Raw genomic sequence first — 22,500 nt, 5'->3', positions numbered from 1 at the left:
AGTATGACATCACAATGCACTCTGCTGCAGCTTTAGTTGCAGCATATGGATTGCTTGGCTGGAAGCTGCTTTCCTCACAACATATCTTGTAATAAATATGAGAAGAAAATATTTCGATTAGCTTACATGCAATGTAATTTCTAACATAGAAACAAGGTCTCCCATTTTAAGGAATACTATAGTATATTAGGTGGAGGCGCAATAGCCCAGTGGTTAGAGCAGCGGATTCGCAGCCGGAGGATCTCGGTTTCGATTCCCAGACCGGGCGTTGCATGTGTTTATTGAGCGAAAACACCTAAAAGCTCCACGAAGCTCCGGCAGGGGGTGGCGACGACCCCTGTTGCACTCTTTCGCCACAACTTTCTCTCACTCTCTTCCTGTTTCCTGAGTAACGCTGCGATGGACTGGCGCCTCGTCCAGCTGGGAGGAACACATACACCATAGAAACCGGGAAACCGGGCCCATGAGCCTGGCTAGGCTTGAAAGGGGCGACGTTTATCGTTATAGTATATTATATATATTAACCTTAATATTTGATTTAACTTTATTTTATTGACATAATAATACTGAAATGCAAAATTGATTCCATGTGGAATATGGACTCAGAAGACAAAGAACTGCTAGGTAAATATTGCAAGACAATTTGTTTGGTACTCGATGGTGTCAATCCATTTTCATGTAATGTTAACCTTGCAAATTTTATTTGAAATTCAGTAAACTAATAAATATTGCAAATGGCAAATGGCAAATGGCGGTGCCCCAGCATGGCCACAGCTCGTGAGCTGAAACTAGTTAAAATAAAAATAAAAAAATAAAAAATAAAAAATACACTCTAAAATTGAGAGAAGTAAAATCTCTGAGAGAAGTAAAATCTTAAAGTTCTAATTAGTAGCTGTTTAGATTTTATAGTATGAATTTGGTTGTGTATGTATATGCATGAGGACACGGATGACAAAAGAGATAGGGTACAGGATAATGAACAATAAAGTTTATTGCTTGAATTATATTACTGATATTGTATCATGTCCATATCCAAGATATCTAACTTTCAAATTATCTTGTCTTCCTTGATACTACAGCTTTCATCTCACTGCTTTTAATGGTGACAACACTACCCAATTGATAAGTGCATTTCCAACTCATAACAGTGACTTCAACTGCTATGTGGATTTACATAATTGCTACCATCACACTGGAATTTAGCCTCAGACCGGAGTTTCTTAATCATCTTGGCCCAATTTACCTTTGGATTTGTCATGTGTCACGAATGATTTTTGAAAACGTTATGTAATGACAAAGAAATTGACCCAATGTGTTTCGAGCTTTTAACAATATTCTATTCAAAGAAGGTTTCTGTTCATTTTATTCCCAAGATAAAGCTGGTTTTCAGAGATACCTGACTTTTCTCTTTGAAAGTTTTCTGAGTAATGTGATTTTACTAAATATGCATATTTCGTAATAATCTGTGAGAACACATGAAATTAATGTTTTTTTTTTTTTTTTACTGAAGTCTTCAGTTCAGTAACACTGGACAATTTCAATGTTAATGGATTTGCTAAATTTAGATTTTAATATGTAAACGTTTTATGAAATGTATGTAACATTCTAACAGGAATGTGTATCCTCTTGATTCAACAACAATATCTGCTCTGATTGTAACATTATTCATGAGACAATTTGCAGACTGATTTATAAAACAAAAGAAAAAAGATGTAGCAGAGTTTCAAGCCTTTTTTTTTAAATTTCTGAAATAGCTTAAATCTGTTGAATTAATAATTATGATCGCTTTTAATTAATATCAGTGACAATGTCAAAAAACTCACTTCATTATGTGCACCACCATATATTTCATCTGTGCTCATATGGAAAAATAATTTTATATTCAGCTCTTTAGCAGCATTTATGAGAACATGGCTACCATAAACATTTGTCAATGAAAATTCCAGGGGATTTTCAAATGACAAATCTGAAAAATGAAAAGAAAAAGGGAAAAGTGCAATAAAACATATTAGGGGTTGTGTTAGTCAGTATCATAAATAAATATTGGGAGTGCATGAAAGACTGAATGAAGAGTGGGTAGAACAAGCAGCCAAGAAGTCAGTGGTACATATTGATCAAGATGTTTAACTCAAGGAGTATACCTTACTCTTAGAAAATACCTATTTCTTTATTACCCACAAGGGGCTAAACACAGAGGGGACAAACAAGGACAGACATAGGTATTAAGTCGATTACATCGACCCCAGTGCGTAACTGGTACTTAATTTATCAACCCCGAAAGGATGAAAGGCAAAGTCGACCTCGGCGGAATTTGAACTCACAACGTAACGCAGACGAAATACCGCTAAGCATTTCGCCCCGCGCGATAACGTTTCTGCCAGCACACCGCCTTTTAGAAAATACCACATGTTGGTACAGATCATCACGGTAAGCAAAGGCAGTACTATCAAAAGAATGATTGTTTTGTTAGCTTTTGTTTTTATTGCTGTATTGAAGTCCTTAGTCCGTACATGTATCTTCGTGTCTTCCACCCCTTTTCCTTTCTTTCTTGTACTCATTTTCTTTCGTTTAAATAACTTTGAACACCAGCTTGGAATGTCACACACGTCAACTTTCTTAATCTCTTGCTGAAAATTAAACTAATAGTTACACCTTGTTTCACTTTGTTTATTCTGTGACATTCACCATTAATTTTGAACTTGTGTGTGAGTGTGTGCGTGTGTGCGTGCGCGCGTGTGTGTACGTGTGTGTGCGCATGTGTGTGTACACGGGTTTGTATGAATGTATATATGTATGTATGTATTTATGTATGTATGTATTTATGCGTGTATGTATGTATGTATGTATGTATGTATGTATGTATGTATGTATGTATGTATGTATGTATGTATGTATGCATGTATGTATGCATGTGTGTGCGTGCACGTGCCGGGAATTTAGCTGGGAATTTAGCGACTGTAAAAAAACTATTTGAAGGCTCTTCTGAGACTGAGATTCAGGATCGTCGAATTTTCTCCAAAGATTGCAATCGGCGAATAGTTAACAGTCTCAATAAGGATTGATAATAGTTTCTTGTTACCTTGTACACGAGTAGATGGTAGGATGCTTCCCTCTGCACCAGTGTCCACAAGAAAACGGATACTGGTCGATCGGTCTCTGACAGCAAAGGTGACTCGGTTTGGAAGATGGGCCTGATACAACCACACGGTCAGTCCATAGTCACGTCATTTCCCGAAAGAGAAAAAGAAGACAAATAGGGAAGATGACACTTTCGAGTGTTACTGTTGAATGTCAACACGTCGGAAAGGCCACTCGAGTAGCACTCTGTGATACACAGATTTCATCTGCTGCCTTGCCCTTTATATTTGATGGTCCCAGCTATGATGCTCCAACTCATACAGGGGGTATCCGCGCCCCCTCTTTAAGGGTCTATTGGATAAAAATGTTGCATGTGCAACATGTGAAGCGTCATAAATAATAAGGTGCACATGGTCAAACCTCAACAAAATGCATGTTGGATGTATTTATATATATCTATAGATATGGGTTTGCATGATCGTTTTCACACAAGGTTATGAATTAATCTATGATGAACCCAAATTTTTGCAATAATCCATAGCCAATGTATAAGAAATAACAATTGAAAATCCTCACAAGTTACTTTTGCCGATCTGTGTATTTATTCTGAAGTCCTGCATATACTTGCATAATTTTGCATATTCTCAATTCTCATTCAACATGGAGGTGATTACTAGCATTTCTATGTGAATCGCTTGAAGATTTTGGAAATCACTTCCACATGAAGCTATTGGTAGTATTGTCAGTCAAACAAATAACACACACACACACACACACACACACACACACACACACACACACACACACATTTGGTTAATGAGAGACTGAAGATGGAAGATACGAGAATTTTTATTAATCACTAGAACTGTTTCGACCCATCTGGCATCGATCCCTCATGGGATACTTAACAACTGGTTCAGGAGCATCAGACAGTGTTGATGTGTCTCTTCGGGTGATAAACAGATGTAGCCGTCAAAATAACAGTCCTGCTAGGTATAATCTCAGTTCGTGTCCAGAAAAGCAGCAAATTAAAGGACATAGCTTCATTTGTATAGAAGAGCAATAATAAAAAAAATAACAGATGCAAATAAGAAACGAACTCACAATACAACGAGAAAAGTATTAAATATATAACCGTTAAAGGATATGGATGTATAAACGCCCCTGCATAGGTTCAATGGTGCATGTACACTTGCTCAAATAAACATTCATAACGATGGAAACATACGCACACGTGTGGTTTGCTCATTTGTTTACAAAACGAATTGAATAGCTGCTTGGTGTTTATAAGAATGGGAATGTTAGAGCTAAATTTAATTCATCTATACCTTAAAGTGAATTATGATTATTAATTAAGTTAACGGTTACACAAATACATTCCCACTGCATTGTGTGAAAGTGCATTTATATGCATATAAGCATCTTGAGAATCTTTCAGAAATTCTATTTATGATCTTCTCATTGGTCCACAGGATAGACAGAGATTCCTCGGAGCTGAGTCGGTATCTCCTGGAAGTGATATTATACGGTTTTGCGAGTCTTACAATGGACCAGGTTATGTTATACTTCATTTTATCATTCTTAAGTCGGCACACAAAATCGGCCAAAGATGTTGAACGTCTTTTGTTAATTTTCTGGAAGCTGGTGACATGGTTGTGATAACGATTCTTGAATGAATCAGCCGTTGCTCTAATATATGTTTCTTTATTACCCACAAGGGGCTAAACATAGAGGGGACAAACAAGGACAGACAAACGGGTTAAGTCGATTACATCGACCCCAGTGCGTAACTGGTACTTAATTTATCGACCCCGAAAGGATGAACGGCAAAGTCGGTCCACCCCCCGTGTGTACGGTACATTAACCCCTTACCCGGCAGAAACGAATATATGCGTTTTGACCGAAATCGTTTTTTTCTGTCTCTGGCGAGTTAACTCGTCAAAAGATAGACTCGCCAAAATCGACAGCAAACGAGTTCCTTCGTCTATTATAAACTCTTTTTTGACATATACGAGTATATTCGCTCACTTTATACGTCTGGCAGTGACGATTTCTGCCACCTTTCGCTTGAGTAAGGCATTGAAGACCGAGTATGATTTAGTCACAAAATATGTCTGAAAAAATACATTTATTTTCAAAATAATTGTTGGGTAAGGGGTTAATATATACAAGATATGTACTCATAGCTGGAGCTGCTATGGAGCTGTACCGCCGGCTGTGCGCCTCTACATACTCACGAAAGCTCTCGGATACCATGGAGTTATAGGGTCTCGGTTATTCTGCATAAAATATAACAATGTCTTCAAACGATCTTTATACAAAAATGCTGCTCAAAAAGATTAATCCAGCTCATAAGACGGAGATGAAAGTATACTTCTACAACCAAGTTACACCGTCCTCAGAAGCCAACACACACGGTATTAATTCCAGGAGGTTCCCACTAAGACTCAAAGACCTCGAAGCCTTCGAAGCGGGTATCGTCTCGAACCTGAGATTCCGTAAGTTCTTTTGCCCATTTCAGCGCAAACTCCATTCTGATTTACGACTGCTAGAAAAACTCTGACAGATCCTCACTCTTCTCCGATAAAACTAAAAACCTATATAGAGCGCGCACGCATGCACGCACGCACGCACGCACGCACGCACGCACGCACGATAGGCTTTTAAAAGACAACATAACGCAGAAATATAGACTCGCTTCTCACACACATACATACAGCATTAACAGTGAAGCTAAGCAGTTATCCAACAGTCTAGGTATCGCTGACAGGGTATAAATATTACCTAAGAGGAATGCCTTTATCACCATCAAGGACCATAATCCAAGTGCTGCCTGATCAACCCGACTATATTGGAGATCGGTCTGGCGAGAAAATACAAACTAAAGAACTTTATTTATATTTTGACGGATATTTGTCCTCATCTTGTTTGTTCTTAACACAACGTTTCGAGCCTTCATCGGGTGTCTTGTGGAAATTTCGAACCTGGGTTCTCATTCCCAAGGTATTTGTCGTCGTCGTCGTCGTCGTCGTTGTTAATATTATTATTATTATTATTATTATTATTATTATTATTATTATTATTATTACTTTTTTTTTCTTCTTTCAAATTTTCTTCCATTTCTTGCCGAGTGTCTTCCCGACTCCTAGGGCAAAGAAACTCATAGTGTATATTGGTAGGCCATTAAACCAAACTCAGTAGTTCGTTCATTTTTTTTATTGTTTTTTTTTTTTTAAGTTAAATTAAAATACATGAGCAGCAACAGTTCTCACATCGACAATGCTCTTCTCAATACGTGTGATGTACCAGTTAAGACAATCTTTTGCACTTCTTGCAGGGATGGTAAGCCAGGGATCATTCTCATATAATTTTCGGCTCCCTTCTTGATCATTCCTAGTGCTCCTACGATCACTGGTATTGTAACCGCCTTGAGATGCCACATTTTCTCAATTTCAATGAGTAGGTCTTTATATTTTCTGAGCTTGTCAAACTCTTTCGCTGAGATATTATGATCACAGGGGATGCTCATGTCGATCAATAAGCAAACTTTATTGTTTTGGTCTTTCACAACAATATCTGGTTTATTGGCCTTGATGGTTCGGTCTGTATGTACTGGAAAGTCCCACAGAATGGTTACATTTTCTCCTTCAGTTACAGCCTCAGGGTGGTGATTATACCACTTGTCGGCAGTTTTGATATTGTAATGCCGACTTATTAGCCAGTGGAGATATTGGCCAACTCTGTCATGTCTTAATTTATACTCCACTGGTGCTAAGACTTTACATCCAGAGATTAGGTGGTCCACTGTTTCAATCATGTCGTTGCAGAATCGGCATTTTGGGTCTGCTCCATTTTTCATCACATTGGCCTGGTAGTTCCGGGTTGATAGGCTTTGGTCTTGAGCAGCCAGGATGAAACCTTCGCTCTCTGCTTTTAGCCCTGAGCTCCGCAGCCACTGATGGGTTTTCTTCTGGTCAACATCAGCTTGTTTGCTGCGGGTCACATATTTGCCGTGCAGAGGTTTCTCCTCCCACCTATCAGCCAATTGCTCGTGCGCTTTTTTCATTGCCATCATTTTCACCTTCTTTGCAACAATAGTTGCCGTACTTCCCTCGGGTTGTTCAGTTTGGGTATCCTGCACGAGATCAATAGCAAATTTTTTGCTTTCCTTGATGATAGAATGAAGCTTCTTTCGTCTCTCGTGATTTTCCACGAGCTTTAGCATCCAGTCATTCGATATTTCGAGATATTTGGCCAGTCCAATTGTGGTTGTTTTGTAAGCTAGTTCAAATTGGATCAGGCCTCGACCTCCTTGGGCTCTGGGAAGGTAAAGGCGATCTGCGTCTGCCTTTGGGTGGTGCATCCTATTACAACTGAGCAGCTTGCGTATTTTTCTATCTATATTCTTTACTTCACTCATATTCCAGTTCAACACATTGTAGCTATAAGTAACAACTGGAACTGCTAGGGAATTTATAGCTAACACCTTGTTACGTGCATTTAGTTCAGATTTCAGGACTGCACGAACTCTCCTATAACATTCCTTCCTGATTTTCTCTTTCATGCTTGCATGCTGAATACCAGAGCCTTCATTTATCCCTAAATATTTGTATGTTTGTTCTTGCTCAAGCTCTCTTATGACTGTGTCAACATCTAACACGACTGAATTTGTGGTCTTCACTTTCCCTTTCTGGAAAGTGGCCTTGGCACACTTCTCAAGTCCAAACTCCATCCCGATGTCATCGCTGAATGATTTCACGGTGCGCAATAGGCCTTCAAGTTCATTATTGTCTTTACCATAAAGTTTTAAGTCATCCATATAAAATAGATGGCTTATTTTTTTATTGGCAATTTTATACCCATACCCTGTTCTGTTTAATTCACTTGTAAGGGGTATTAGGGCTATGCAGAATATTAAAGGTGAAAGTGAGTCACCTTGAAAAATTCCACAGTTGATGTTTATATTTTCTGAGGCAAGTACTCCATTAGAGTGGTATAATTGGAGATTCGTATTCCACAACGACATATTGTGCTTCAGGAAGTTTGAAATCACAGGGGAAATTTTGAAGATGTCCAGTGATCTCAAGATCCATGGATGCGGTATACTGTCGAAGGCCTTTTTATAGTCAATCCATGCGGTGCTGAGATTTCTGCGCTTGTTGTGACAGTTCTCAAGGATCATACGATTGATTAGCAGTTGATCTTTGCATCCGTAAGAGCCTCGGCGGCACCCTTTTTGTTCAATGGGGAAAATATCGTTCTTCTCCATGAATGCATATGTTTTCTCCGCCAGGATAGATGTTAGGATTTTATACGTGGTGGATCGACAGGTTATAGGCCGATAGTTTTTTGGAAGGTTGGTTTCGTTATTCTTTGGGAGTAGGTAAGTAATGCCACTTGCTAACCATTCAGGTGTTTTCTTTGGGTCTCTCATAATTCCATTGAGCAGCTGAACTAGCTTACCGTGTGCGCATGGGAGCGATGCGAGCCAGAAATTCGGCACCCTATCTTTACCGGGGGGTTTCCAATTATGGGCCTTCGTGAGTGCCTTTCTTAGGTCTGCTATTGTGATGTCTTCCCATGCTTGTTGTTGTAAATTTTGGTAGGATCCTTCAGTTTGTATAATCCAGTCTGCATTTATGTTGTACGTCTTCTTGTCACTCCAAATCCTTTTCCAAAAGTTTTGAACTTCTTCCATGGGAGGGGGGTCTTTAACGGTTACTTTCTCCTTCCCTATTTCTCTGTAGATTTTTTGGCATTGGATGTGAACAGCTTATTTTGCTTGTAAAACTTGTTTCTCTTCTCAAATCTTCGTATTCTTTGGGCTTTTGCTTGGACTTTTTGTTTCAGCGTTTCTTTTATTGATATCAGTTCTTCTCTTGGTGAGGATCCAAATTTTCTCTTCATCTTTCTTCCTGTTCTGGATCTTACATCATTTCCACATATTAGTTCATTTAATATTGATATTTCCCCTCTCATAAATTCAATCTCTTTTTCAATTTTACTTCTCCAGGTTTGATTTCTTCCCAGGTTTTGTTTTCTTTGTTTTTTTTGGTTTTATTATTATTATTATTATTATTATTATTATTATTATTATTTTATTATTATTATTATTCAGGTCACAGCCTGGAATCGAACTCAGAATCTTGAGGTTAGTAGCCCGCGTTCTTAATCACTACGCCATATGCCCGTGGGAATGAGAACCCAGGTTCGAAATTTCCTCAAGACACCTGATGAAGGCTGGAGGGTATATCAGCCGAAACGTTGTCTTAACAACTAACAAGATGACGACAAATATCCGTCAAATGTAAATAATGTAAATAATGTACATAATTCCTCATCTCTTAAATATCCGTCAAATGTAAATAATGTAACATAATAACATAATAAAGAAAACATAATAAAGAAAATTAATGATGACATAAGTGGAGCGTCCAGTCTCTCCTTCTGGTGTAGCATCAATAAAGTCATTTCATGGTTGAAAACCAGCCAGGGTAGAGGCAGGGCAAGATTCAGCCAGTTCATTAAGGTCGATTTTTAACCGTCTATATCGAAAGGGCTTCTGGTAAAGGCACTTACTTTCGCTAGGGGCTTCACTGACATTAGCGATAGAGGCATTGCCAGGAAAACGCTACTGTTTAATAAAGTTTCGACCAGGGTCAAACCGACCAAATGGGCTCTTCTGATGTAGCACACCTAATACACAGACACAAAAACATATCGGTTCACCTGTGACCTCGTTTAAGCAACGCCTGAATAATCACAGGTCCTCTTTTAGGATACCGGAAAGGTGCACCATCACGTCCCTGGCCAGTCACGTATAGCATTTAAAAGAGGAAGAAACCCCATACATAATTAAATGGAAGCTCCTTGAACAACCAGAGACTTATATAAAAGGGAGCAGCTTGGCTGGGAGGGAAGAATCCTAAAATCTCGCATGACCCGGGGAATGTTTTAAACTCCAGGAAAGCAGTATTCAGCCAATACCCAGATCTAAAACGTTTCCTATTTCAGACTTGGAATTCCCCATTCGATGAATAGTCCTGCCACAACTCCTTCGAATACCACCATGACTGGAACCGATGTGGGGGGAATAATCCCGTCCCGCCAACCCCGTCCCGTCCGCAGTACGAACAATTATTTTTTGTTTATAAAACCAACTGATCTTTACATATTTCTTCTTCCAGTTCTAGAGAGGTTATGCGCCTTTAGCCATTTAAGTCTGAAGAGTTGCTTATACCGCTAAGTACTATATAGGCGCAAAACCAATGAACACTCTAAGACCGGCCATAACGTTTAACTTTCTAGAAAAGATATGTTGCCGCTGTAATGCTTTAACGTGTGCTTCATTGCTTCCTTTTCGGATATATGAACCACTGACCACACACACACACACACACATACAGAATATCACAAACAAGTCTAATAAAATTGAAATTTACAAGTATTAGGAGTTGACTTTCAAACTTTCTGAAATGACTAAAATAAAGTCAGTCATTGGGCTAATACTGGTTTTTCTCACTGCTTAAGTAATTCACTGTATAAGTATTTCGAATAATAAGATTTTAAAAATTATTTACTACATTAAATATGTCAGCACAATCTTAACTATTGTTTTACATGCAGGTGTTTTATGTTTTTAAAAAAATATCAACTTACCGACATGCGATTCAGCAGCAAGATGGAGGATAGTGTCAATGTTGTTTTTTTTAAGTGTATTGTATACAGTTTGAGGATCACAAATATCTCCCTGAAACAAAGCAACAAGAAATCAAAATTTTAGTTATAACATCAGTATTTTGACTGAGTATATGGGTGAGGAGAACAAATGGCTTACATGCTTACAATCAAAGTTAACAACACCACTTTCAATTTCACTTCTTCACTTTAAGATTAAAATCTTGAACTGTAAGATTCTTCTCTCCTCATGGCAACTGCACTTATTTTTTATCACTTAGTCAGGAAGAATTCCCAAGACCTTTTCCCAGACCTTATTATACAGAAATAGCATTACACTGTATAACAAGACTGGGCATTTGACTTGCTGGGAGAATCCATCTCAATGACTTTCATACTCTCCATTCACTCAGTTTCACTCTTTTTTTTTATCTCTTAGTCATGAGGGAAGAGCAGTTCCAATGACCCTTCATAAAACCCCCAAGACTAAAGGAAGGAAAAGAAAGATGTATATCATGAAACCAGAACCTTAGCCTGAATGCTTGCAACAGAATGGACCCCACTAAAGAGTCTCAAGGATTAAGTGATGGTGTTAAACTGGGTGATGGATTATGTCAACCACATGAAAAGGCCACAGCAGAATTTGAACTGAACAATGCAAACAGCCAGAACAAACATTGCAAAGCAGCTCATCTGGCACTAATGACTCTGCTGGTTCATGCTTCATTGACACTGGAAGATGCAAAGCAAGGCTGACTTTCGTAGAATTTGATCTTAGAACTCAAATAAATGTCAAGGCGTTTAAGCCAACACACTAATGTTTCTTCTATATCATTGCCATTAAGCTCTTCTTTGAAATTCACTATAGATTAACAGTTGGTGTTCAGTCTACCTAACTGTAGGTAGGTACTGTGTGTGTGTGTGTGTGTGTGTGTGTGTGTGTGTGTGTGTGTGTGCGTACGTGTGCGTGTGCGTGTGTGTGCGCATGTGCGTGCGTACGTGTGTATGCGTGTGTGTGTGGTGGAGGATAAAGTAACATATTTTGTGTAAGTTCAATTATTCATGGCATCACTTACCAAAATAAATTTGTAGTTGGGTTTTGTGCGAAGATACTCAAGAGGTTTCAATGAAGAACAGTAATTCAACTGCAAAAAGAAAAAAAAATTACATAAATAAATACATACATGCGTACACATCCATCCATCCATCCATTCATCCATCCATCCATCCATCCATACATACATACATACATATTTAGAAAATCAAAGAGGTGTGACAGAAAGTAATTTGAGTTTTCCTTATAAAATAGAAGAAAATGTTTCTTACTTTATCGTAATTAACAATGTAGTATTCTGGATATTTCTCCACAAGATGAATCACAAGATGACTGCCACTACAGAAATAAAAGAAAATATCAATGATTATTTCAAATTTTGGCACAAAGCTAGCAACTTTAGGGGGATTGGATTAGTTGACTACATCAACCGATCCCAAAAGGATGAAAGCAAGGTTGTCTTGGAGATATTTGAACTTAGAACGTAAAAAGTCGGTAAAAATGACACTAAGCATTAGATTGACAGATGAGTTTGATGAAACAAACACAGGCATAAAGAGTGGGGATTTATGCAAAATAGAACGATTAAAAGAATAAATTGAAATAAAAGTAAATGTAGTATTTAAATGTGATGACGACAGAACTATCCTCTGGATACAGCAGGACATCCATCTAAGGCCAATTCAGGAACCCACAAATCCAAGATCATTGTGAATAGCAAGGGCAAGTGCCTTCTCCAACAGTCATTCTCTGACCTACAGGTGTAATCTTAGAGTGCTCCAGTCCACACTGGCCATTTGTGCGACTCTTACTCACCTTTCAGAAAACTTGTGGACATCACCTCCCTCTTCATGAAACTCGAACAAAATCAATAAATGTTTGTCCTTAGACCTTTCAACTTTGTCCACCACACAACTTCTTTCTCAAGTCACCATGCAGAGGAAGACTGCCTTCCTTGCCCGGCTAATGGAAGGCAGTGGATCAATCCTCAGAAAGGACTTGGCTGACAACTGCATCTATCCCACATACACCAGTAGCTGTTCAACACAAATCCACAAGTCAACAATTTCTAAATGCTGAACAAGTATGTGCAGAATGGTTTAATTTCCCTGTGCATTCCTTCGACAGGTTCATCTGACGGCACTTCTATGCTTGTAAAGTTTATCTCAAGCAAACAGTGTCACTCTCTGAGCAGATCTGCCATGTTAGGGACTTCTGAAAGTTACCCATTACCATATCCAGTCAGAAAGTACTCCAAAACAGACTGATACGTTCGTCACGTCTATCCCCAGATTTCCCTGAAGATATCATCACGCTTCATTCCACTAACCTTCTGCAAATTACTAGAATGGAACTTCCACTGATCCTCCAACCTCACCGATAGAGTGGTAAGCACCTGACTATACTTAAAGTGCCAGGCTAATCTTGGCCTTTGCTTCACCCAGGATTGAAACTCTGTCATGAACGATGACTTCATCGGCTCACCATCTAGAAACCCTTGCATGTGGTGCAGCCGGAGTGCATGTCTGTGCAGCAGCAGTCACAGTATACCAAGCCAACACTACTTGTCATTTTGTGCCAGTTCAGGTCCATCTGGAAGTTATGGACCAAATCAGACCCCAAGCAGTTTAACAAGTCTATCAGCCCGGCGCTTTACAATACCATCCAACATCATGGACTTGCCTCTTCAGGTTTGAAGCAGCAAAACCACTGGTTTGTTTGGATTTAATATTGCTCCGGGCACCATCATATTCCTTCAACGTGGAGCCAGCTGGCTCCACTTTGGCGGCGTCTGATATCCTAATTATAACATCATTTGCATACACCAGCAAAGTCCTTCCATGCTGTTCTAGTTCAAAAGGGATGTCCCTCAGCAGCTCCAGCTTCTGTATCGTTGGCTTGAGAACTCGGATGAGCAGAAGAGGCAAAAGGGCCATCCATGACGGACTGAGCGAGTGATACAAAACGGTTATGAGAAGTGGCCGTTACCTTAATGATCAAGAAGATGCTAACGTGAATAGCAGTGATTCAGCCTCTGAAGACAAAATTGAAACTAGCCACTTTCAGTACAGCTTCCAGTCCATGATTCTCAGCCCTATCGAATACTTTAGACAGATCAAAATTGATCAGGACCCTACCAAAGGCAGTTTGGTTCCCCACCCTCTCTATGATGTATTGCATGAAGTGGAAGACATGCTATTTTGAGCAGCATGAGCAGCCACATAGATTACATTCATCAGCTTGGAGACAAGTACATATATAACCATAATATACTGTGATTTAAATGCGTCATCCATTTAAAAGACAATTTCAGATTTGTATAATGATAATATTCAGTACATCTTGTTTCTCTATCTACAGCTTGCCATTGGACTACATATAGATAATCAAATTGAGGTGAACCAAGATATTTTAATTAATCATGAGCATACTCCTAGTGTTGAGGAGAAGAATAATTATTTTAGTGATTAATTCCAGCCAAGAAAAGTAGGGGAGACAACTTCAGCATTTAAACTGATTAAAATTAATTAAAGCTACCAATATACGATATGACATAGAGAAAAAGTTCTATGTTAATGTTATTGATAGAGTAAAGTGTTATTGAATGTTGATGTATTCTTATTGACGTCACACTGATTGCTGAACAGCAAATATAAATATTTTACAAGAAGAGGAATTAAAAACATAACATACACAAAGCCAGCTCCACCGGTGACAAAAATATAACGTTGAAACATTTTGAGCGTAGTAACTGGAAGGAAAGAAGTTGTAATTAAAACATTTATGCATTTGGATGTTACCTGTCATATGACAAGCAGTATTATATTGTTACTATGATAATAATTTTAGTTTATTCAGATTTATGTATAAACACCATGCTGATGAATTGCATGGCGTTTATACAAACATGAAATGAATGCTAATTTTTAAAAATAAAATTACAATAGAATTAAATAAAAAATATTTCTTATTTGGATACTTGCACTAAGCATATGCTATCAACAAGAATAATATTAAGTACCAGTTTATTATTTTATTATAGAGGTAATATTATTAATATTACTCGATATCACTCACCGTGGCAACACTATGTTCATAACAATACCCATCTTATGATAAAACTCTAGTTAGTTGACAGTAATTAAGAGAGATAAACTCAAATAATACTAGAGCTGGGACGGAAAGACAGAGAGTGAGAGAGAGAGAGAGAGAGTAAGAGAAAGAGAGAGAGAGAGAGAGAGAGAGAGAGAGAGAGAGAGAGAGGGAAACACGTTGCCAATTACATTAATAGACAGATCAATACTCAGGGAATAGTCAAGCCGAAAAGGTGTCGATGATAAAAGTGGCAATATGATGTCAACTTGGAAATAAATCCTTTTATCTTCTTTCTTGCACATCAAAGGCAGAAATAGGTAATTGCCTACCCATGCATTTCCTGCCGTGTTGATTTGCAATGGTGCAGGAGCAATATTAAGTCTATTAATCGCATTGGTCTTAGGAAACCTGTAAAGTGCATGAACACCCCCCCCCGTCCTCAAATAAAGCCTCAATATCTTTAAAAAGGTATGAATGCAGATTATATAATGTAGTTTTCGATAATAATGATAATGTTCGTCCTTCGGGTTCGAAGATGACCATTGACATCATTTGGTGGAATTGCTGCTATGAGACCGGAGGTGGCTGGTGAGGCCAATCCAAGCAAGAAAGCCCCTCCCACAAGTGGGGCAGAAGTGGGTAGGGGCTGTGCTATTGGTGCAGGTGGCTCTGGCTTTCCGCATCTGGCGTTTCTGTTCTGCTGACTGAATCCATCTCTCCTCGGCTGTCTTTGCTCCTGTGGTGATTGCGCTGCGCCAGTATGAGCGGTCGGCAGCAAGTGTCTCCCAAATATCTGTGCCGATGGAGAAGTCTTTGAGAGAGACTTTGAGACTGTCCTTGAAGCGTTTCTTCTGCCCTCCGACTTTGCGTTTTCCCTGGCTGAGTTCACCGTAGAAGAGCTGATTTGGGATGCGAGTGTCGGACATGCGGGAGACGTGGCCTGCCCATCTCAACTGGGCCTTGCGCATGATCGTGATGGTGCTAGGGAGATCTGCTTGCTTCAGAACTTCCGTGTCTGGGACTTTGTCCTGCCAGCGGATGTAAAGGAGGTTCCGAAGACACCTGAGGTAGAAGTGGTTTATCTGGCGCTCGTGCCTTCGGTAAGCAGTCCACGTCTCGCAGCCGTATAGTAGGGTGGTAAGCACGATTGCCCGGTAGACTTTCAGCTTGGTGTTGAGGCGGATTCCTCTCCGCTCCCAGACTTTCTTTCGCAGTCTCCCAAACGCGCTGCTTGCCTTGGAGATTCTGTTGATGATTTCAGCATCTCTATTGGCATTGCAGGAGAGAGTGCTGCCCAGGTAGGTGAAGTTTTCCACCGCTCGTAGAATCCGTCCGTTCACCTTTATCTGAGGCTCATGGTATTGTTTGCCGGGGGCTGGCTGAAACATCACTTCGGTTTTCTTGGCACTGATGGTGAGACCGAAGTTGTCACAGGCTGATGAGAACCTGTCCATCCCGAGCTGCATCTCCTGCTCATCGATTGCGTTAAGGGCGCAGTCGTCAGCAAAGAGAAAGTCTCTGACGACTGTCTCCCTCACCTTTGTGACGGCCTGCAATCTTCTGGAGTTGAAAAATTTCCCGTCCGTCCTGTACTTGATGTCGATACCGGACTTGCAGTCCCTGAAGGCGTCGGACAGCATTGCCGAGAACATGATGCTGAACAGTGTTGGGGCCAGGACACAGCCCTGCCTGACTCCGTTGGTCACCTGGAAGACTTCAGATGAGTTGCCGTCTTCAAGGACTCTGGCTGTCATTCCGTCGTGGGACTGGCGGACAATTGCAATAAATTTGCTGGGACAACCAAATTTTCCCATGACCTTCCAGAGTCCCTCCCGACTGACTGTATCGAAAGCCCTGGTGAGGTCAACAAAGGTCATGCAGAGGTCAAGATGTTGCTCCATGCATTTCTCCTGGAGCTGGCGAGCGACGAATATCATGTCAGTGGTCCCTCGACCCGCGCGGAAGCCACACTGGCTCTCAGGGAGAAGGCCTTGCTCCAAGTGTTCCAGAAGGCGGTCAAGCAGGACTCGGGCCAGGATCTTGCCTGCTATGGACAAGAGGGAGATTCCTCGGTGGTTGTCGCAGGATTGCCGATCTCCTTTCCGCTTATAAATGTGGACGATTGTTGCATCCCGTAAATCTTGAGCGAGTTGTTCCTTGTCCCACATCGACTGGAACAGACTGGTGAGCTGACTGATCATGGTAGGACCGCCCGACTTGAACACCTCTGCAGGGATGGCGTCAGAGCCTGGAGCTTTGCCGGTGGACATTTTTTTGATGGCTCTGCTCACTTCCTCGACTGCAGGGGGAACAGCCAGCTCGTGGTTTGTCGGCACCTGGGGGAGTCGTGCGATGGCTTCCTCGTTGATCTGGGCTGGTCGGTTGAGCACGATGTTGAAATGCTCCGCCCATCTCTCCAGGATCAGCCTCTTGTTAGTCAGGAGTGAGGTTCCATCCGAGCTGAGCAGGGGGGTTGATCCAAAGGAGGACTGCGGTCCATAGACAGCTTTCAGCGCCTCGTAGAATTTCTTGGTGTCGTGTTTGTCTGCGTATCCCTGAATCTCATCCGCCTTGGCGCTTAACCATGCGTTTTGCATGAGGCGGAGTTTTGCCTGGACTGTGCTGCGGATGTTGTTGAAAGCAGCCTTCTTTGCCGTGCAGGTGGTGTCATTTTGGTGGGCCCGCAGCAGACGGCGTTTCTCTTCCAGGAGCTTTTGGATTTCCTGGTCGTTTTCGTCGAACCAGTCCTGGTGGTTCCTCGTAACTTGGCCTAGAGTTTCAAGGGCGATGGAATGAACCGTGTCCCTGAATGATTCCCACCGCTCATCGATGCTGGACTGGTCATTCCGAATGTCCAACAGCTTGCTGTCCATACGTGACTGGAGATCTTGTGCAGTCAGCTGGTTCTTTAATTTCGTGATGTTGAGCTTCCTCGTCACTTTCTGACCCTGTGGTCTTCTCTTAGGTTGGATGTAGAAATCCATCCTGGAGATGATGAGGCGATGGTCCGTCCAGCAATCAGCTCCACACATGGCTTTGACCAGTCTCACGTCCCGCTTGTCTTTCGCCCTGACGATGACATAATCTATCAGATGCCAGTGTTTGGAGCGTGGATGCATCCATGATGTCTTGTTGCGTGTTGTCAGACGGAACAAGGTGTTGGTGATGGTAAGATCATGAGAGGCGCACGCTCGCAGGAGGAGCTGCCCGTTGTTGTTGCACTTTCCGATTCCGTGCTTTCCCAGTACGCGATGCCAGGCTTGGTGGTCAGTCCCGATACGGGCGTTAAAGTCCCCAAGGAGGATGAGCTTCCCAGGCTGGGCTGACGTGATGAGGGAGTCGAGTTCCTCATAGAAGCTGTCCTTAACTTCTTCAGGGTTGGTCATGGTGGGGCCGTAAGCGCTGATGATGGTCGCACTAGTCTTGTTTCCAAGTGGGAGCTGCTCTTCTTCAGCCGATCGTTGATACCCTCGGGGGAGCTTTCCAGTTTCCGCACGTGTACTGACTTGATGGCAAAACCAATACCAACCTCACGACGCTCTTCGCTGCTGCGACCACTCCAAAAGAAAGTGTAGCCGCTGCCTGTCTCTGTCAGCTGGCCTTTGTCCGCAAGGCGGGTCTCGCTCAGTGCTGCGATATCGACATTGTATCGGCTCAGTTCTCTGGCCACCAGGGCAGTTCGTCCTTCTGGTCTGTCCGCTTTGGTGTTGTCAAGCAGAGTTCTCACGTTCCAAGTTGCGAAAGTGAGCACCTTTGTTCGTTTTCTTTCTTTGTTTCGATCGCTTGGAAAGGATCCCCGCCAGCCGCGGTTTGCTGACCAGGGTGAGGTGAGGCAGGCTATGTTTAGGGCAACCTTTTCTAGCCCCGTCCTCATGCTGCGGAGGAGAGCAGACCGATCCTGAGAGGGCTGCTCGGTCACTCAGGAGGCTGCCGGACTCCACTGCTGCCTCAGTTCAGTGAGGGGCAACCACATGTCCTGAGCCGCCTGTGTGTGGGTTCACGACTGCAGCTCCCAGTGTATCCTCACCTGCTACTTCGCCGTTCTCCCATCGCCACAGGACTTTGTGATGTTGGTGTCATGATGTCATGACGTGCGCGTGACTTGGATTATAGTGAGGGTGACTTGCGCAGGATCAGCCTCACTCTCTCGTCCTGGTGCGCCGGATCCAGTGGCAAGACAAAGCCAAGACGGCTGGGGGTAGACCAGGATGCAGGAGCTGCCGGAAGGTGGCACGCATGGCGCAATCCAACCGCCTTAGGGGCTACACTCCGGATTTATGTAGGTTTTTGGATGGCCATTGACTCATGAGAGAGCCCCTCTGCCCTTTGACAGGTTTTGTTTTTAGTCCTGCTGGGTATCCGAATCACCCTCCTCACCAAGAAATCTTGGTGGGGTTGCCAGTTTAGTCGCCAGCGACCCGACCATGTAACAGGTTGTACTGGGTTACATATCACCAGTAGCTCCAAGCGGAGACCTGTTTTAGATACCCTCCAATTAAATGGGATAGTCATAGTTGGAACATCTTTGATTATAAAAGATGGTAAAGTCGACCTCGGCGGTATTTTAATTCAGAACGTAAAGACGGATGAAATTCAGTTAAGCATTTTGTCCGGCGGGCTAATAATAACGATAATAACAATAGTACTCGTAGTAATAATAGTAGTCACACTAGCAACCACGACAAAGGGCGTTGCATTTACCTACTCTCAAGGACTCGGGCATCTTCTCATTCTATCACCAGTACTTCTAGTACGGTTAATGACTTGAATAATACTGACAACACTTTGACAGGCTGATCTAGGTCGATCTGATTCATTCTCTTTGCATGTGCATATAGCACATGCAAAGAGGATGGATCAGATAGATGTAGATCAGTCTATCACAGATTTTTTAGTAATAGCAAAAATAATACACATCATTAAAAGGATCCTAAGCCGAATGGTTCCAACGGCAACTTAAAAATGCGTAATAATTGTCAATTACAAGCCAATTGCAGAAGATTCAACGTCGTTTATAAGTGTACGTTCCTTAACAGACAGCAAAACTCTATCAAAATTTGCATTGGAGCTACTGTTAACTTTTAACAACGATACTCAGTACTTCTGAACTCTTTTAAACTCGAAAACACAGTAAATGTACTTCACTAGCCAATCACAAACATAATCTTAAGAAAAAAGTATACTAAATGAAAAAAAACTTGGTTTATCATTGACATGGCCTTCCATACGAGGGCAAAACATGTTCCGTGTTAGTTTTGCTTAAAAGAATCTGTACAAACACTATCACGTAAACCAAACAAACAATACAAAGCGCTCTTTCGTGATCATAAATTCATTAGGATAATTCGATTTTATCACAATTGATAAAAGGTGTTTTTTTTTCTAATTTATATATATATATATATATAATATTTTGTGAAATTTGATTTAGTATTTCTAAATTGAATTTTCCCCTGTATGTTTGGAATAATATTCCCTCATATTATATATATATATATATATATATATATATATATATATATATATATATAAAAGTTCAGCAAAATTTAGATTCAAATGAATATGGTGCTTAAGTCAGATGCACCAGAATTTTGTACGGTGTTATCCATATAAATCCATGGGGTGATTATAATCAAAGTAAGCAATAAGAATATCTTCGGTAATTGGTACGATTGTTTCACGCTACATCATTTTATTAAAGATTGTAAGTATTACATCAGTTTTAAAATGTTGAGCAATCATCAGCCATTCATAGAGGTTTTCCATCAATACATATACTTATTTCCATGTTAATTGCTAACATTATAAAGAGGGTATATCTACCCTCTTTACTTACAATGTTTAATAAAATGATGTAGCGTGAAACGATCGTACCAAATTACCGAAGATATTCTTGTTGCTTACTTTGATATATATATATATTTGAGCGGAGGCAATGCGAGCAGTAACTATAGGAACATTACTAGCTAAAGGAACTATAGGAACATCTCTCGCAGATAGCTGGTATGTAATTGTACATTTGTTTTAATGTATTGTGTATTGTGTATAAAAAAACATCCTGATGAGGAGAGTGTCAGTTTAGAATATATGAAATGTATCATATTAATTGGCGCGTCTCCGAAACGGCCCATAGATGAACAATTTTGTAATTTTTGTATTTTTATTTTTTCTGTTTTTTTTTTTCTGGAATTTTAATACGTCATCTTAATATGTCCTTTATATGTTTTATTATCCCAAATTTTTAATTTATCAATGTTTTATGATCTTAAGCGTAAATTCACTGTGTTTTGTATGCAACACTGATTCTTATGTATTTACATATATTATATGATGTTTATTTATATATATTATTATATTTTTATACGTCGGATTTTATATCCGTTCTGTAGATATAAATGAATATATGTATGTATTTGATCTTTCTGTGTGGATTTTAGTAATGTTCCTTTAGTTACTGCTCGCATTGCCTCCGCTCAAATTAAGAAGTGGAATATAGCTCATTTGGAGCATTACAACTCCAGCCTGTATTATATTTTGAGTATTGTTATTACAAGCTATCTCAAGATATAATTGTGTATTTTGTATTTTATATGTATGTATATGTATATGTATGTGTGTGCATATGTTTGTGTGTCTGTGTTTGTCACCCCAACATCGCTTGACAACCGATAGAATAAGTACTAGGCTTACAAAGAATAAGCTCTGGGGTCGATTTGCTCGACTAAAGGCGGTGCTCCATCATGGCCGCAGCCAAATGACTGAAACAAGTAAAATAGTAAAATAGTAGTAAGAAGAATCCCTCGGTATAATTCACTTATTTCTTTCAATTACACATGGTAGAGATACAGCATAAGCTTATTTAATTAAATCAATAAATTTACTTGATTTAATTTTCTGTTAAGTCATACACCACTTAATTCCTATAGCGACTACTTAATATATTTTCATTTTCCACGAGGAATTTTAACCGTAAAAATTAAAATGAAAAGGTGGAAGTACGAAACCTTTTCTCTAAAATTGTGTTTTATAGATGCTTCAAAATGCGGAAAATATATTGTGCAGTATAACATCGAAGATATATTGTGCAGCATACTTAGAATAACTGAATTTAGCTCACAGATGAGTCCTCCGTGTTAGGCAATAAAACTTGTCTCTTTTTCATAAAATAAACGTTCTTGTTTATAAAACAAAAGTTTGCTTCATCAAAGATTAACGTTTGGTTCGGGAGCTATTGATAAAACAACAAGAAACAGACACAAAAGAAAGGCCAGTATTTTGTTTTGAGCAATAGATGGGACTCTTCATAATTTTATTAAAGTTATATGTGGTGTGTTTATTGCGCACTGTATAATTCACAGGCAACATCTGGTTGCTATAACCTAACTGGTAGATTTAACAAATCGTTAATCACTGATATCACAATAGTAAACAAAATCAATGCACGTGCTCTCAATGACAATGATGAAGAATTTGAACGGTTGTTCTTAGACACAGAAGTACGATGGCTGTCAAAGGAAAAAATGCTTGGAAGTTTCTATTCTCTCTTTAAAACATTTGTTGAATTCTTGCTAGACCTTAATTCTGATCTTTGTGAA

At 40.2% G+C, this 22,500-nt stretch overlaps 1 protein-coding gene across 2 annotated transcripts in view; it reads right to left on the bottom strand.

Annotated features, from left to right (window-relative positions):
* Nucleotides 1-22,500, bottom strand: part of LOC115209914 (dTDP-D-glucose 4,6-dehydratase-like) — a 45,960-nt gene that overhangs the window by 18,533 nt on the left and 4,927 nt on the right. For both annotated transcript variants that reach the window (XM_036501008.1, XM_029778514.2), the window contains exons 2-7: nucleotides 14,504-14,561; nucleotides 12,082-12,148; nucleotides 11,832-11,900; nucleotides 10,738-10,828; nucleotides 1,824-1,966; nucleotides 1-85 (exon numbers count right to left, since the gene is read on the bottom strand). The exon at nucleotides 1-85 is cut by the window's left edge and continues 14 nt beyond it. In XM_036501008.1, the coding sequence (XP_036356901.1) occupies nucleotides 1-85; nucleotides 1,824-1,966; nucleotides 10,738-10,828; nucleotides 11,832-11,900; nucleotides 12,082-12,148; nucleotides 14,504-14,547 (499 nt within the window). In that variant the 5' untranslated portion in view covers nucleotides 14,548-14,561. The remainder of the gene's footprint in view (nucleotides 86-1,823; nucleotides 1,967-10,737; nucleotides 10,829-11,831; nucleotides 11,901-12,081; nucleotides 12,149-14,503; nucleotides 14,562-22,500) is intronic.

This window comes from Octopus sinensis, linkage group LG3 (assembly GCF_006345805.1).
Source record: "Octopus sinensis linkage group LG3, ASM634580v1, whole genome shotgun sequence".
NCBI lineage: Eukaryota > Metazoa > Mollusca > Cephalopoda > Octopoda > Octopodidae > Octopus > Octopus sinensis.
This window is presented reverse-complemented; position numbering and strand designations above follow the sequence as displayed.